The sequence below is a fragment of the Aspergillus undulatus genome (genome assembly GCF_047715775.1).
Source record: "Aspergillus undulatus strain CBS 261.88 unplaced genomic scaffold BDV17scaffold_12, whole genome shotgun sequence".
In the NCBI taxonomy this organism is placed as follows: Eukaryota; Fungi; Ascomycota; class Eurotiomycetes; order Eurotiales; family Aspergillaceae; genus Aspergillus; species Aspergillus undulatus.
In genome coordinates this window covers 487609-502564 of record NW_027396616.1, presented here as the reverse complement: position 1 = coordinate 502564, position 14956 = coordinate 487609, and the positions used below count along the sequence as shown (strand labels likewise).

The following is a 14956-nucleotide window of genomic DNA, read 5'->3' as shown; positions in this document are numbered from 1 at the left end:
GATGGCCAGGGTCCTCCGTAATATGCAACCCTAGATGGATACGGTCTGGGACTCAGTTAGACTTGACCTCGCTGTACCTTGCAACATGGTGGGAAATGGACCAACCCAACCCATAAAGAGCTTCGTCTGTCCTGTTGACTGGGAGTGAAAAAAAACATTCTGCAAGACCCTGTCTGTCCTACACCATGTGGGCATCCAGGCTGGTGCTGCTTTCTGCGGCCAGTGGGCTGGCCTCTGCCCTGTCGCAGTTCGAGCGCCTCGAGTTGAACAAAAACCCCTGCCCGAGCGCCTGCGACCCCAGCGGGAATACCACCAAGTGGTTTACCTACCACAGCGTGGACGCTTTCGCCGCCTGCAACGAGCCACTCTTGCTTAGCTTTAACCTCTACACCCCCGTCGATGACGACTCAACCCACACCACCATCCGCGCCTGCACCCTTGGCAATGCGAACAGCGAGGTCAACTTCCTTGCAACTTCCGGCTACATAGCCCCTGATGCCCTGGGTGCAACAAACTTTGGCCCGTCGTCTCCGCATCGACGTGATGGCTCCGGCTCTACTGCAAATGACGCCGCCTGCGGCGTAGGCCCGGCCATTGCATCCAGTGCCACAGCCTCCCTGACGCAGTATGAGACCACCAGCGATCCCCTCAGCAGCAAGGCATCCGAAGACGTGATTCTTGCCGCAGAGGCCCTCCGAAGAAGCCTCAACCAGGAGACCGTGAGCTGCGGAAAGAAAAAGATCACCTTTGCTTATCTCCACGGCACGCTCGTCGGTCTCTATTCCGGATCCCAGGTCGATTTGATGCAGACCTCTGCGTCCATGCTAGACCAATTGGTAACTGCTCTGGAAGAACAAGGCTCAGCCTCTGCCCCCTCAAGAGAGGCACTCGAGATCTGCGCGGGCCACTGTACGGCAAGTCACATCTTCGGCGTCGTTGCGGACCCGGGTGGCGATTTCAACGCTGTCCAGAGCATTATGAAGTCATGGAACAACGGCGAGGTTCTGTCCGCACGGTCTGAAGCGAGAATACAGTCTGTTGGCAAGCCTTCCCTCTGGACATTTCCCAGCAACAATGGCACGGAGCCTCAGCGGCGCAGCCATGTGCGAGAACTCAATCCAAGAGCGGAGTGCCGCAGTATCAGAGTAGAGGGCGGCGACACGTGCCCCTCGCTAGCAACCCGCTGTGGCATTGGACTCACGGCGCTTAAGAGCTTCAACAAGGGCACGCCAGACTTTTGCAACATAATTGAGCCCGGCCAGCCCGTGTGCTGCTCGTCCGGCACGCTGCCAGTTGTCGGGCCAGGCCCAAACCCCGATGGGTCCTGTAAGTACCACGAGGTGCAGCAGGACGAATACTGCCAGACGATTGCCGCAAGCTACGGGTTGACGACGGCTGATCTCTTTGACTTTAACAAGGAGACATGGGGCTGGAATGGCTGCGAGCTCCCGGAGGGTCTGCGGATCTGCGTCAGTGAAGGGTTCCCTCCTCTGCCCGCACCGGTGTGGAACGCCGACTGTGGCCCAACAGTGCCGGGGACGGAGCCTCCCAAGGAAGGCGAGGAGCTCGCGGAGATGAACCCCTGTCCGCTGGATGTCTGCTGCAACGTTTGGGGCAAATGCGGTACCACCGTCGACTTCTGCATCCCCTCCAACTCCTCGACTGGTAATCCCGGCACATCCGCACCCAATGAAAACGGGTGCATCGACAACTGCGGCATGGAGATGGTGAATAACGACGACCCGCCGGAGCGGTACAAGAAGATTGGCTATTTCGAGGGCTGGAACTACAACCGCCCGTGCCTCCACATGCATGTCGACGACATCCCCGACGGCTACACGCATATTCATTTTGCCTTTGGCGAGTTCTCGTCCGACCTGCAGGTCATCATCAAAGACGACCATCAGGAGCAGTGGGATGCCTTTATCAGCGCGGACAGGGACTACCGGAAGATTCTGTCCTTTGGCGGGTGGGAATTCTCCAACGCGCCCGCCACATCGGGCCTCTTCCGCCAGGCGGTATCGCCCGGGAATAGGGAGACCTTTGCCGAGAATGTTGTCAAGTTTGCTCTCGACAACGGGCTAGATGGGCTTGACTTTGACTGGGAGTATCCTGGCGCCACTGACATCGATGGATCAGAGCCCGGCCAAGAGGACGATGGCGAGAATTACCTCGAGTTTCTCAAGCTTGTGCGGGAGAAGCTGCCCGAAGACAAGTCGGTTTCTATTGCCACGGCGGCATCCTTCTGGTATCTCAAGGGCTTCCCGGTCAAGGACATGGCCCCAGTGGTGGATTATTTTATCCACATGACTTATGACTTTCATGGTGAGTTTTGTCAAGCAGATCGGAGCCCCTTTCCACCGGTTACTCATCACTAGCTCACCCTTGAATATAGGTCAATGGGATGTGGGCAGGGAATGGTCCATGGAGGGATGTCCAGCAGGGAATTGTCTCCGGTCCCATGTTAACTCAACGCAGACGTACGGCTCCCTGGTCATGATGACCAAGGCCGGCGTCCCATCGCACAAGATCGTCGTGGGCGTGACCAGCTACGGGAGATCGTTCAAGATGACTGATGCGACTTGCCGCGGCCCACTGTGTACGACCCCTTTTCATCTTGTCTCTTGGGATATCTCTAGATAATGTATGTGATTTAACCCATGAACAGGCACGTTTCTCGGCGGAAGGAACGATTCGCCTGCAAAGCCCGGCAGGTGCACGGAGACCGGCGGCTACATCTCCAACTTCGAGATCAACGAAATCATCGAGGAAGGCGGTGCCATCAAAAGCTGGTATGACGAGGAAACTGACTCGGATTACCTGGTCTATGACTCCGTCGAGTGGGTGGCGTATATGACCGACGAGACCAAAGACCGCCGGCGCGGCCAGTACGAGGGCTATAACTGCGGTGGCACAACTGACTGGGCCATTGATCTCCAAGGAGTGAGTGTCTATTCAACTGATGTTAGACCGTCGCTAACCACCTGACCACAATAGGAAGGACGGCGTGCTAACACAGGCGACCCTGTCTATCTGGACCCTATCGTCTACCAGGAGCCCGATGCCTGGTGCGAAGCACCATGCGTGCTGATTTTCCCCCCCAGCCAGCTTCCCTCGCCAACGACCATTGACCCGGGAGAGTACACCACTTCGCTTCTCTACGGCAGCACAACCGAAACCACCAAGGACGGCGAAGTGCTCACCGTGTTCGTGACGCAGACGACAACAATCACTATTGACTTGCCCGCCATCACGACCGACGAGTTGTCGTACTCCAACGTCAATATCAGCCGGAATCAAGACAGCAGCTCGCTTTGGGTTGGGGTCAGTATCCCTATCGACCCAGTCACCGTGAGCCTGGACGACGGTGAGGGCGGCACGACCAGACGTGTCCTTACCCTTCCCCCGTGGCCGGCTGTTACCAGGGGCCCACCATCTCGTGGTGACGATGATGACAACGACGATGGCTCTGGAGAGGACGAGGACTTGGGACTACCACATCCAACTGAGACAACGGCCGAACCACAGCCCGTTAAGGTACTTTATAACTTCCACTCCCAAACTCCTCCTTGGCTTCGATGAGTTTAGAAGTGCTGATACAATGCCGAAATTAATAGCCAACCCCGACGACGTTGCCTACTTGGCGAACCATTGATCCCTACATTGTCGAGCCTGTTGAGGATAACAACGACGACGACGACGACGACGACGATGATGGCGGCGGCGGTGGGATTATCACGAGCTGCAATCTATGGTTTTTCAATGTATGTTGTGTCCCTCATATAGCAAACGCAGCCCGCGCTAATAGTGTCCAGTTTTGCGGTGGAGGCAGGTTCAACTCGCTCAGATGGATCCTACCTCCAGGCATTTACCCACCGTGAGTTCAACCCCCCATACAAACTACACGCACCAAGCGTGAATCAGCCTCGGGCGGGTCATATTAGGGCTAACATAACTCGATTCTACCTCATCGACAGCGGTCCGCCGCCTCCAGATATCTTAGGTCCCCCTCCGGACCCCAAGTGGACTGTTATCAACCCACCGTTACCCCCCTGGCCAGAAATCACGTAAGAAACTGCCCTGCCCGAGACCGACAAGGCTCCTGACTCACATAACATCCCCTTTTGCAGCGTCGGTCGTGACAACCAGCTCACCTACAGCGACAAGCCGCCCTGTGAGACCGAGTCGGCAGAGCTCTGCTCCACGACGATTACGCACTCGGAGACACTGGTCGGGACAACCACGTCCACGGTCACTGCAACTTCGTCCTACTGCGCGACAATTTACGGCTGCTCCCCAACAGACTGGGAGTCGTCCACCACAACCAGTGCAACAGCTTGCCCCTTGCCAACAACGCCCTCCGACGGCACATTTGAGCCGCCTCCAATTGGCTGCCCGGCTCCCGCCATCGTCTACCCCAGGGATCCTGAGAACGTGGGCTCGATCCCGAGCCTGCTGCAGGGGTATGACGACTACGTTGAGGTCGGACCGACCACGGAACGCTGGGTGGCGTTCTACTGGGTTCCCATGCTTGGCCAAGATACCATGGACGCTCTGAGGAGATCGGCAAGTCCTATCCATTCTTGACTTATACCCGTCGCTTCTTTGAACAAGACTAACTGAAAGGTTACACACACAGCCCGACGTCTCGTACGCATACTACTACGAGGAGAGAAACTACAACACCGGATTCCCCTTTACTAGAGCGCGCAAACTCCAAGACTCGGGCCTCCCCTCTGGCCCTGAGGCTCCAGTTAGCGCGGGTGAGCGGGACGATAGAATTCCGTCGGACGATAAGGCCACCAGCCCCCTGAATGACACGCTCCTGCTCGAGTTGCGGCGCGACAAGAGACAGACAGATTCCCGCGTAGTCCGAAACACACCGTACTGGGGGCCTTCGCAAGTGTCCTTGCCCAAGGACAGTATCTGGCGCGCGCCTGACGGTGTGAGCTACGACCTTGACGGCGCCGGGTACACATATAACTACGACTCGGCCAACGCGGAGGATACATATGTGTATTTGATTTACGAAGCTGGCATTTGGTCGGATCACAGTGTTTGTTCTCCATCTTGTTCTACTGTCTGTTTGCTAACAAAAGGGATTGTAGGAGTTCAGTGGAAGGACCATCGAGAAACTTGACGCGCAGCACCTCATCGGGCCCGACCACCAGGAGGAGGAGCAGCTGGGGGATGCGAGAAGCGTTGAACATGGTTCTGGAGTTGCTGCCCAGGTGATCGGCAATTCCGTTGGCATTTGTCCAACCTGCACCCTGGTCGTGAACGAACCGCATTACCCGAGTGAAGGTGATGTAAAGTGGTTTAGGTGGCCCTGGGAAGAGATCATTGTGGAACTCACCAACGTACTGGATGATATCAGGAGGAAGAAAAGACAGGGCAAGGCGACCATCAACATGAGCTTTACCTACGAAGGCAGTTGGGTGCCACCCGGGTTTCAGGACAGGTTCGGTGAGTAGCAGCAGATTTCTCTTTCCCAACCTCAAATATGCCACATATAGTTCTATATGTTTTGCTAACAGCCGCTTTCTCTTTCCAGAGGAACTACTACAGAAGCTTGATGCGGAAGACGTCGTACTGGTCGCGGCGGCTGGCAACGACGCGGACACAGAGGACACCAACGACATCCCCATTCAACAATATCCTGCCAAATTCGGGGAAAGCCTTCCCAATATGATCGTGGTTGCTGCGTCGGACTGGTTAACCATGAGGGCCCCCTTCTCCAACTACTCCCCTTTTGTCGCGACATTTGCTCCCGGGGAGGACATCAGCTGCCCCGAGGAGCCGGAATGGGACGAGGAAGATCGCATGCAGGCCTGCGAGGGCACTTCCTACGGTAAGTTCACAACTTAAAAAGTCATGCAGTTGACTTCATGGAATCGACTAACATTTATCCTCTGCAGCCAGCCCACAGGTCGCTGCGCTGGCCAGTTACTTCCGCGCAGTGCCGTCCCGCTGGCAGTCTCAGCTGAACAGGCCAGCTAACGTCAAGAAGCTCATCCAGCTCTTTGCGCGCCGCTTCGCCGTTCACGGCGAGAATGTCGAACTCGCAGAGAGGCGGCCGATTATCTGGAACGGCCAGGTCGGCGAACACAGCTGCCTGCGCGACCCCGGGTCGTCGGAAGACTGGGCGCAGGCCTGCCCGACCATCCAAGACAACCTCGAAGACGAGCCAGTGAACCCCGGGCAGCCCGTGGAGCCTTGCGGCCCCGGTCAGAACGGCAACCCGGCAAGACGGCGGCGGCAGGACGGCGGCGGCGGCGGTGGTAGCTGCCCCCATATCCCCGGTGACAACGGCCCCGGCAAGAGGATCGACTGGGAAGAGGGCCCGTCGGCGCCCGAGTGCGGTAGCGATGATAACTGCGGCGGGGAGCTTTGCAAGGGGTACTACTGCGATCCGGACCCGGAGATCAGCCATCCGCCGGACTACTACGACCCCAAGGACCCCCAGAACCCTCATGGCCAGCCCCCGCGGCCGCCCCCGGAGCCAACATCGACGACGACCGGCACACCACCAACGAATACGCCAGAGCCCCCCGTGGAAACATTACCATTGTGTGTTGGTTCCTCAGTAACGCCCACAGGGCAATTTCCCGTCTACGCCTATAGCGCCTATTCGCCTGGTAAGTGCACTTACAGTCCCACTCCCAGATCCCACCTCCCATCCCCATGGACCAGCTAACCCCCCCAGGCCTCCACTGCAACGGCATCTTCATCGTAGACGGCAATATTGGCTCATCCCCAGAAATCTGCGACGCGTCCAACGACAACTTCTCCTTCGATATCTGCGGCACCGACCTTACTTTTGTAAATGAAGGTCCTGAATTTTTCTCCAAATGCGGCTTCCAAATCGAGATTGCGGGCAAGAAGTATACCCCTCGCCAGCTGGACCCCACTGATGAGGATAACCCTTGCTCGGGCCGCTGTGACCTGGTGTTGATTTCGGGGCATTTGTTTTATGAGTTACCTGTACCTCCTTGTGAGTAGGAACTCAAGGCGGTTGGATAGGGATATAGAGGTATGTCTCGTTGCATTATGTATCTATCTGTAGTCAGTGTTCGTTGGCGAGGGTAAATAATGCATAGGACAGATGTTATAGTTTGGTAGAAAAGTTCGAATTCTGTAGAAGTAATCATCTTTCGAATTTTTTGTTTTGGACTAATGCAGCAGTTTGCACGAGCACGGAGGACTGCCACAAATAGTAAGACGAGTAAGAAGCCTGACAACGGGCTCCCAGCCTAGGTTTTGGCTTTATATGCTGTGAGGCACTATCAAGATAGAAAAATCAAAGAAAAGAAATCCAGTTCTGTTACGCTCACTATGAAGATTTGTTGGAATGGTTAGTACCAAAATCATAGTAACCGTTTAAGCAAAGTGTGGGCACTGCCCTCAGCCATAACGCGCATGTCGATGCAGCGTTTCCCCGTTCCAATGGAAGTCTGCTGCGTGCGAAGGTCCCTCTCTACCTCCTCGACCTGTTCCTCCCACGTGGAAATATCACTGCCCGGGACGGTTTCGCGCAGGAAGTTTGTTAGCCCGCCGATCACCTCGGCGAGATCAGGGACGGGGACCTGTCTTTGTTGTTGTGGTTGTTGTTGCTCGGATGCAGTTTCGGTAGAGGTTTGAATAATTCTAACGAAAGAGTATTGCAAGGAGCCATTCTCAACGTCGCTTGAACCGCAACTACGGCCTCGTCGGTCCATATTGGCAGAGGGCTGCCTGACGTTAGATGGATCAGTCGGTGTGAGGCCAGCGTGGCACTTAGGGCGAGGTGGAGGGGGAGGTGGAGGGGGAGGTGGACGTGGACGTGGCCTCTCTGCCACAGCCTGACTGTGATCAGAGTTCTGTTCCGGAGCGGCCACAAGAACCACCCAGCTGCCAGAATGTATATCTCTGCGTCTGACGTTTGACGGGTCGTTGGGCGGGAGTTCGTGATCGAAATATCCGACTGGGATGGGGCTCACACCGAATTGACCTGGTGATGTGGTGGTGGTGAGTGACGAGGAGGGCCCCTTGTATGCGAATCGCAAGATAGCTTTCTCGAAACCCGAACCCGAGCCCAAGGACTGGAGGTATGCCAGGAATCGGCCGGCAAAACGCTCGGCGTCTAGCAGGGTATTGTCCATGGCGTAGTAGCCACTGTAACTGTAAGTAGAACTGTTCTCGTATTGTTGGTCTGCGTCTGTGTCTGCGTCCAGGACATCTTCGCGCTGACGACCCACAAACGTGAATATGTGGATCACGGGAAATACAGGAGAAGTGATAGTCGAGGATGATGTTAAATATTTGCGGCTGCGCAAGGATGTTGAGAAGGCGGAGGTCGGATAGATGGTGATGGACCCCAAACCTCCTCCCGATATCCTCTTCCACAGCAGCAGCAGCTGCGAGCAGAAACGAGCGGACGCATTGTCGCTATCCCTGTCCGGCCGCTGCAAAAAACATAGCTGTTTGAGCGCCGTGGATCGTGCCAGGGCCGCTGCGAGATCACCAAGGTCTTCCTCTCCCTCGTCTCCCCTCAGCTTGAACTGATCGACGCAAAGGCTGAGCGCAGACGCGCCCCGAAGTTCATCAGATGCAACGGCCGCAGCGATCACGCTGGGCGCGAGGTTCCGAAACGCGACCCAGTTGAGGTGCCTGCGTCCGGCGTACGCAACACGCAGAATATAGCCCGAGTTATCGGACGGACCTAGGCTGTCTGGCACCTCTTCCAGCCGCTGCCGCAGCTGCTCGCGGTACTCGACGAGCTTTTGGAGGTTGCCGATTATCGTTTTCTCAAGGGGGGGCTCGGCGGGCTCCTGAGTGTGCAGAAGCATATCATCGATAGCATGGTCGATGTGCGCATTCCGCAAAGGCTCTTGTGACGGGGCAGTTGTTGTAGTCGATGCACCTTCAGCGCGAGTGGTGGGCTTTATGGGCCAGAAATCTGTTTTCATAAGTCAGCAAATGTGTCTAGACATGTGTGAGTACAGACAGTCGGAACTGCTTGAGAGAAGGCCTTGTGAAGATTCTTCAGCCTGGCTTTCATCTGTATCCTGATCTTCAAGCTCCGGCGGCCAAAGGTCTACCATTCCCAAATTAGCGCAGGCGGACAGTTGAGGTGAAAGCAGACGCACAGTCCAGGGCTGCAGCATCAACAAGCGGCCTGTCCTCCAGTCTGAGGACGCTGGGGTCTTTTTTCACGCTGTCAGAGACGCGGTACTTGCTTAGCCACTGATGAATAGACAACGGCACTCGAGGCCGCGGGCTATCGAGTACAACGTCAGGCTCCTTTAAAGGCGGCTTGTCTTCGATGGGATCCCAGTTCATCGGCGTGAATCGCGCCCAAACCTCGGCCATATAATGCATGCGGAACGCAACTATGCCGTACTTCACGCCGCTGTCGAGGTCGGATATGTCAAGAACGACAAGGCCGTACTCGGTGCAGTCGCCGCGAAACACAGTGGAGAGCGGTTGGAGCTGGACGTCGCCGGGGCGCGCGCTGTTGCTATTAGTGGCATCGCCATCGCCGCGCAACAAGCCCAGCACAAGGCACGTCGCTGTAAAGGGGAACTCGCTGAGCGCGTCATCATGCCACGGCAACTGGGGCCGTGGTGGCACCGGGTACTTATAACGGCGGTCAGGTTTGACGAAAGGAGGCTGCGGCGAGTCTGGAACGCTGGGCCGCTCATTAATATGAGGCTCGTTGGCCCCCTTGGACCGGCGATACCAGTCCTTTGCGAGTGCCCTCTCCGCCTCAAGCAGCGCGCGGTTTGCGGGATCCGAGAGGATTTCGATCAGGGCGAGGGTGTCTGCCACGAAACGGTGTATGCGCTCCGGAGGCCACAGTGCGGTGGTGCGGTCGCAGCCCTGGCGATAGGCCACGGCCAGGGGGCGGCTGGCGCCACCGGGGCCAACATTGGCAACGACGGCGAAGAGGAAGGAGCGGGGGGTTCTGGAGTAGAGAGTGGTGTATCCCCGCACCATTGTATCTAAACAGCTGGGGAGACAAGGAGAGCAAACGGGAAAGACTGGCGGGCGGCTAGCTTAGGTCTAAGTACTTAACAGAAGAGGGGAAGTGGTGTTATGACAGCTTTGCCAAGGGAGACTAATAAGACACCTGTCAGAAGATGTGTACTCTCTGTCTGCATAAGACGGTGACATAGCCATGCCGTGGCTTAGTAATTTGGGCTCTTTGTAACTATTAAGCGTTCCCAGCCAGAATGCAGCATCCTTGATTATAATTTAGCTGAGCTACCAACGTTGATATCTTTCCATGGCATTTTCCTCAACACAAGTGACTTGCCGATTTATTATCTCTAGTATCATGGGTTCCGGGTTCAATACGTTATCCCACCCATTTGACAAGCGTTGGAAAGTCCAGACGACTCTAATACCACAACTCCAAGCATTATTCTGTTGGGAGTAGGCTATCTTCATCTTATTTATCATACGACAAATAACAGGGAGAAAATTCAGTTGCAGCTTCTTGGTAGAACTTCAGGGCCCTAAATTCTTCAGGGCCCTAAATTCTTCCTGAACCAATCTCGACATCCGGGTCTGGTCAATAGCGCCTCGATCAGCTAGCGAATCGTAATAACGAATCGCTCGCTCCCATTTATTAATTTCAAGTAATATGTAGTGGCTATCTGTGTGACTAATAGGGCAGAAGTAGACCAATAGATTAACATCTCCAAAGGTTTCTTTAGCTTGTCGTCGGTACTTTTGAAATCTTCTTGGCCCACACCGCTAACGGCCGTTTGAACGGTCAGATTCGCTTTACTGGTTTAATTGCAATAATCTCATCAAGAGGAATACTTTTGTCGTGTCGAACAATTTCCGGTCAGTCAAATATCTACATAGCGGCCAGGATTATCTATGCATCGAGCCATACCCCTGGACAGAGGTGCTGAAGTATTGTATATTCCAGCTCCGTGCTTCCATTCACGGCCAGATTTATCGGTAGGGCTAAGTATAGTCTGGCCTAACACTCTGGCCTTGACTCCTTTAACCAACTTTTTAATGGCAGTATCTATTTTGCCAGCGGGAAGAGCTTCCTGTTTTATTTTTATTAATTGAGCTGTGCTAGTACTGATGATTCAGGTTCCTTATATCCTTAAACAGAAAAGTAATTCGTAATTCCCGAGCCTTGTCTTTTGAAATCAGCCCCCCGGGGGCCTGTTAGACAGGTAACAAATCACGAAAGTCAGGCCAACCATTACTCACAAGGCGCTCTAGTTAGAGGCCAAGGAACTGAAGGAGCCTTATATGTTGGGAGTCCTTATATGTTGGGAGTCTGCTTGTATAGGATTAATAAGGTTATCCAGATACTTCATGCTCATCTTAGTGTTTTCCCTAGCTATATTAGCGGACTGAGAAGTAACGAAGCAATGCCGGCCTTGCTAGACTTTTCTGCTGAACAGTATCCTGGAATCCTAGGATTTTGACCAGCTTCGTGCTTAGCTTTTGGCCTCTGTTGAGTTGCATCCTGATAAGTTTCCTCTGCTGGCGCTGGTCACTCTCAGCAGGGCTGACCGGACTGCTTGGAAGCTCATGGCTATGTTTATTTTGGTTCAACGCAATTATTCCAACCCTACTAATCTACCTTCCCCGGCCTTCCCCGCACCCTCAAGTGGTCTGTATCTCATTCGACACAGGGATTACAGCTCCTCGGCAATCTACCCGCTGACCCTTCTTGGTGGAGATTGTCCTCTGGGCCAGTTATACTTGGCCATTATACTATTCCCAGGCCCCCATGTATTCCAGCATGTTAAGAATAGTAACATGACATTGCCAAGAGGGTCCTATCTCGAGGGCTTGTACCTATATCGAACCATCGGACCATATATTATTCGTAGATGCGGCAAGTGTCTCCGGCTGGCTGCCTTGCAATAACCGAAGACTTCGTCTGTGTATAGCCTTAGGGACACTATCCTGATATTGGCAGAGCTAGTAGAGGATCCGAGCAGCGTTGATAATTAACTCCTGGATAGGTAATACCTCCATGATAGAGGAATATGCTAGGGATTGGCAGGATAAACTAGAGCTGTCAGCTAACACTAGTACTTTTTCTTGGTAGACCTTAGGTTGAGAGAAGAATGTTTCCTCAACCTGTCCTGTATCCAGGGTCTTTTCAGCGGGCGGTATTAATTCAGTTTCTAGTACGGTGTTTTCGGTTCCACGCGATGTTAGGGTCTCTGTCAATAGCATGTCCTCGCTTGCCGTGGTGACTGTTGGACGAGCTTCGTCATCCCCCATGATCGGCCTCTTTATTTCCGGACCGCAACAGTCAGCAGTGGGACTGGATTTTGCAAGGTATGAGGAAGATCTGCTAATCCTGGTAGACTTTGATGGACGATAGGGAGGATCTTGGTCGCGTTGACCTGCTGTTCGGATGGGACCGGTTTGTTTCTCCCTGCATGGTTCCTGCAATGGCTTGTGCGACATCTGGGGCTGCCTCGCAAAGTTCGTGAAGTATTGTTTTGGAACTTATATCGCACTTAGTATATTCCTGATTTCAGTGAATCAGCGTACCTTGGGCATTTCTTGAAGATCAATAGCTGCGTGGGAAATAATTAGATAAACAAAACGCTCCAGGAGCGCGATAACCTCATCCCTGACTTCCGGTACTAGATAGGATATATCAGCATTGTTAGACAACATGGTCGAGAGTGAGCTTGACTGAAGAATTGATTATTGCTATAGGTGACCGAGACTTAAGCGAAGGATGGGTGGGTCTTCTTATACCTGTGGCTCCGGGCATTCTACTATGCTAGATGGTGGAAAGCGAGCCAGTCGGAGGTGGCCAGCAGGGTTTCTGACTGGCCAGAGTGGCTATTCCTTTCACGGAAAGTGCTTGGCTCGCTATCATTGCTTCATTGCTTCATCGTTCCCTAGTCCAAGGCAGACCCGGCTCATGGTCATATTCAGTTGGCCCAAACAATTGCTCCTGTACAGGCCAATCGCCGAGGGAAAGTATAGTGTTTGTATTGTCATGGCTGCATTGGAATGGATTTTCTTTGAAATACTGCAGCTGGCCCCCGAAAGGGCTTACCCTTATCCAAACTGCCCGAAACATTGACCTTTTCCGCGATCCTTGGCGTCAAAAGTAGTCAGGAACTCTCATCAGGGCGTGGCCAAGATAGCCATAGCGTAGCATCAGGGCCCTAGAAGCTACCAGTTCCTCCAAACAAGGTAGGACTAGAAGTGCGCACGGTAAATGACTGGCTCTTAGCACCTAGCTTAGTTTCCACCATTCATGTGAATCTCCGAATCAAGTCCGGTTATCCAAGCAACCTGTTTAGGGTCCGTGAGGCTTAGACTGCTGAGCTCTAGGACAGAAATGTAGATAAGGTCTATATATTAATCAAGAAGCCTCCTTGGTATTTGGTACCCTGGTACAGGCGCTGCTAAACTGTAACGCTTACTGCAACCCTTGGCTAGCAATCCCATGCCCACGCGCTCTTGGATAGCATGAAAGAGACAAAGGAGATTCTCGTGCTTGGTCTTGGCAATTGCTAAAGTAAGAGGGATTATTTTCGAACAAGACATCTAAGCGGGTTATCATAAGTTATAGGCAGCAGGTAGACTAGGGAAGCGCCTTTGTTTATTTTTCGGCGCCCTCGCGGCATAATAACATAAACTGCCAGCTCTTGGTTAAAGGGCCCGAGACTGCTTGGGCCGCTTGAGCCACTCCATATCCTCTAAATCAATAATAACTAAACACCGGGTAGATTCGTCCTACTGTATATTACACCACTCTTTGTCTTTGTAGTTAACTCCATGTGACCGGAGGATGGACAGACAACGATGGCGCTCTTCGTGGAAGAAGGCTGAATTTTGATTATTGATTATTTGCTAAACACGAGTTCCAGACCAACTCAGGATTATTATATATATTATTAATTTATCATGGTATTAATACTTGATATTCAGCACAAAGCTGCCTAGACAGACCGGGATTTAATACCCTTACAGGGCACAGAGGTAGTAATAGTTATCTGCTTCTGCCTCAAGGGTATCTTCCTTGTCCTCCGTAGTGGCTTTAATAATCACGGTATACCCGTGAGATAATAGAGTTACTTTTAACAGATACTCAGTCTGACCACGGATATATAGTGGTCCAAAACCCTTATTCCGATTCTGGACAAGTTGATAATGCAGGTTACGTGTGAATACACGCGTGTCTATTGGATACTACTAACTACCGTGGAGTTGCTAATTAGGGTACTTGGTATCGAGGCGACCTTGGTTAGCTATACCGCGGATACAAGCTATAGTTAGTATAATCTCTGCATGCCTTTTTGAGAGGGAGCCTCTTTTTATCTCCGGTCACGTGGTATTTACTCTTGTCCGCTAGCTAACTAGCATTTACTACCTTTTCTGCGGCTCAATGTGCGGGTAGCTGGTGCGGTAGACGGCGAAGGCACCTTATTGTCACTGTTACTATCTTTACTTGAGAGCCTCGCGGGGTAGATATGCCTGGATTATAGCGAGCGTCGGAACGTGTATTGTAGCGAATTGGGACCCGACAGGCCTGTAGTGAAGTATGGAAGTGGATAAGTTGATGCTATTCAGAGACCGCCGGCGGCGGGAGCTAACCACCTAATGCTGACTAAGAACTGAGTCATCAGGGATGACCGATATAGTGAAGTATGCACACTGCGTGACATGGGACGCGACCAAAAAAACGAGGCCTCGTCATCTGCAACCACCTTATATAACCCATAAAAGCTAGAAAAAAAGTTTTAGATTATCATGCTTACCTTTATATATATTATTGCTTGAAATAGCAGCCTTACAGTCTGTTATGAATTGCGTATGCACACGGGAAGTAGGGCAGAACGAGGCTGTATCAGCTACACATACGTAGCCTACTAAGGAGCGGATGCCTAGATGGTTATCATTCCGGGCACCGTGCCTGGGATGAGCCTCTATTCGATACTTGACGATTCTCTTTACAACA

The 14956-nt window shown here is 53.1% G+C and overlaps 4 protein-coding genes across 4 annotated transcripts; 3 read left to right on the top strand and 1 right to left on the bottom strand.

The window, feature by feature from the left end:
• Positions 1-185: 185 nt before the first annotated feature.
• BDV17DRAFT_297496 (glycoside hydrolase superfamily) lies at positions 186-2988 on the top strand (the record flags this gene model as incomplete). Its single annotated transcript, XM_073763500.1, has 3 exons — positions 186-2325; positions 2396-2599; positions 2669-2988. 3 exons carry the CDS (start codon positions 186-188, stop codon positions 2986-2988), a joined length of 2664 nt encoding a protein of 887 aa, XP_073617828.1.
• Positions 2989-3711: 723 nt separating this feature from the next.
• On the top strand, positions 3712-4941 carry BDV17DRAFT_297495 (uncharacterized protein; the record flags this gene model as incomplete). Its single annotated transcript, XM_073763499.1, has 6 exons — positions 3712-3754; positions 3787-3877; positions 3978-4067; positions 4131-4566; positions 4640-4763; positions 4835-4941. 6 exons carry the CDS (start codon positions 3712-3714, stop codon positions 4939-4941), a joined length of 891 nt encoding a protein of 296 aa, XP_073617827.1.
• Positions 4942-5688: 747 nt separating this feature from the next.
• BDV17DRAFT_297485 (uncharacterized protein) lies at positions 5689-7210 on the top strand (the record flags this gene model as incomplete). Its single annotated transcript, XM_073763498.1, has 2 exons — positions 5689-5851; positions 5919-7210. 2 exons carry the CDS (start codon positions 5689-5691, stop codon positions 6695-6697), a joined length of 942 nt encoding a protein of 313 aa, XP_073617826.1. The 3' UTR covers positions 6698-7210.
• Positions 7211-7367: 157 nt separating this feature from the next.
• BDV17DRAFT_280551 (uncharacterized protein) lies at positions 7368-9978 on the bottom strand (the record flags this gene model as incomplete). Its single annotated transcript, XM_073759901.1, has 2 exons — positions 7368-8938; positions 9129-9978. The coding sequence occupies 2 exons, from the start codon at positions 9976-9978 to the stop codon at positions 7368-7370; spliced, it is 2421 nt and encodes an 806-aa protein (XP_073617825.1).
• Between the last annotated feature and the right edge of the window lie 4978 nt (positions 9979-14956).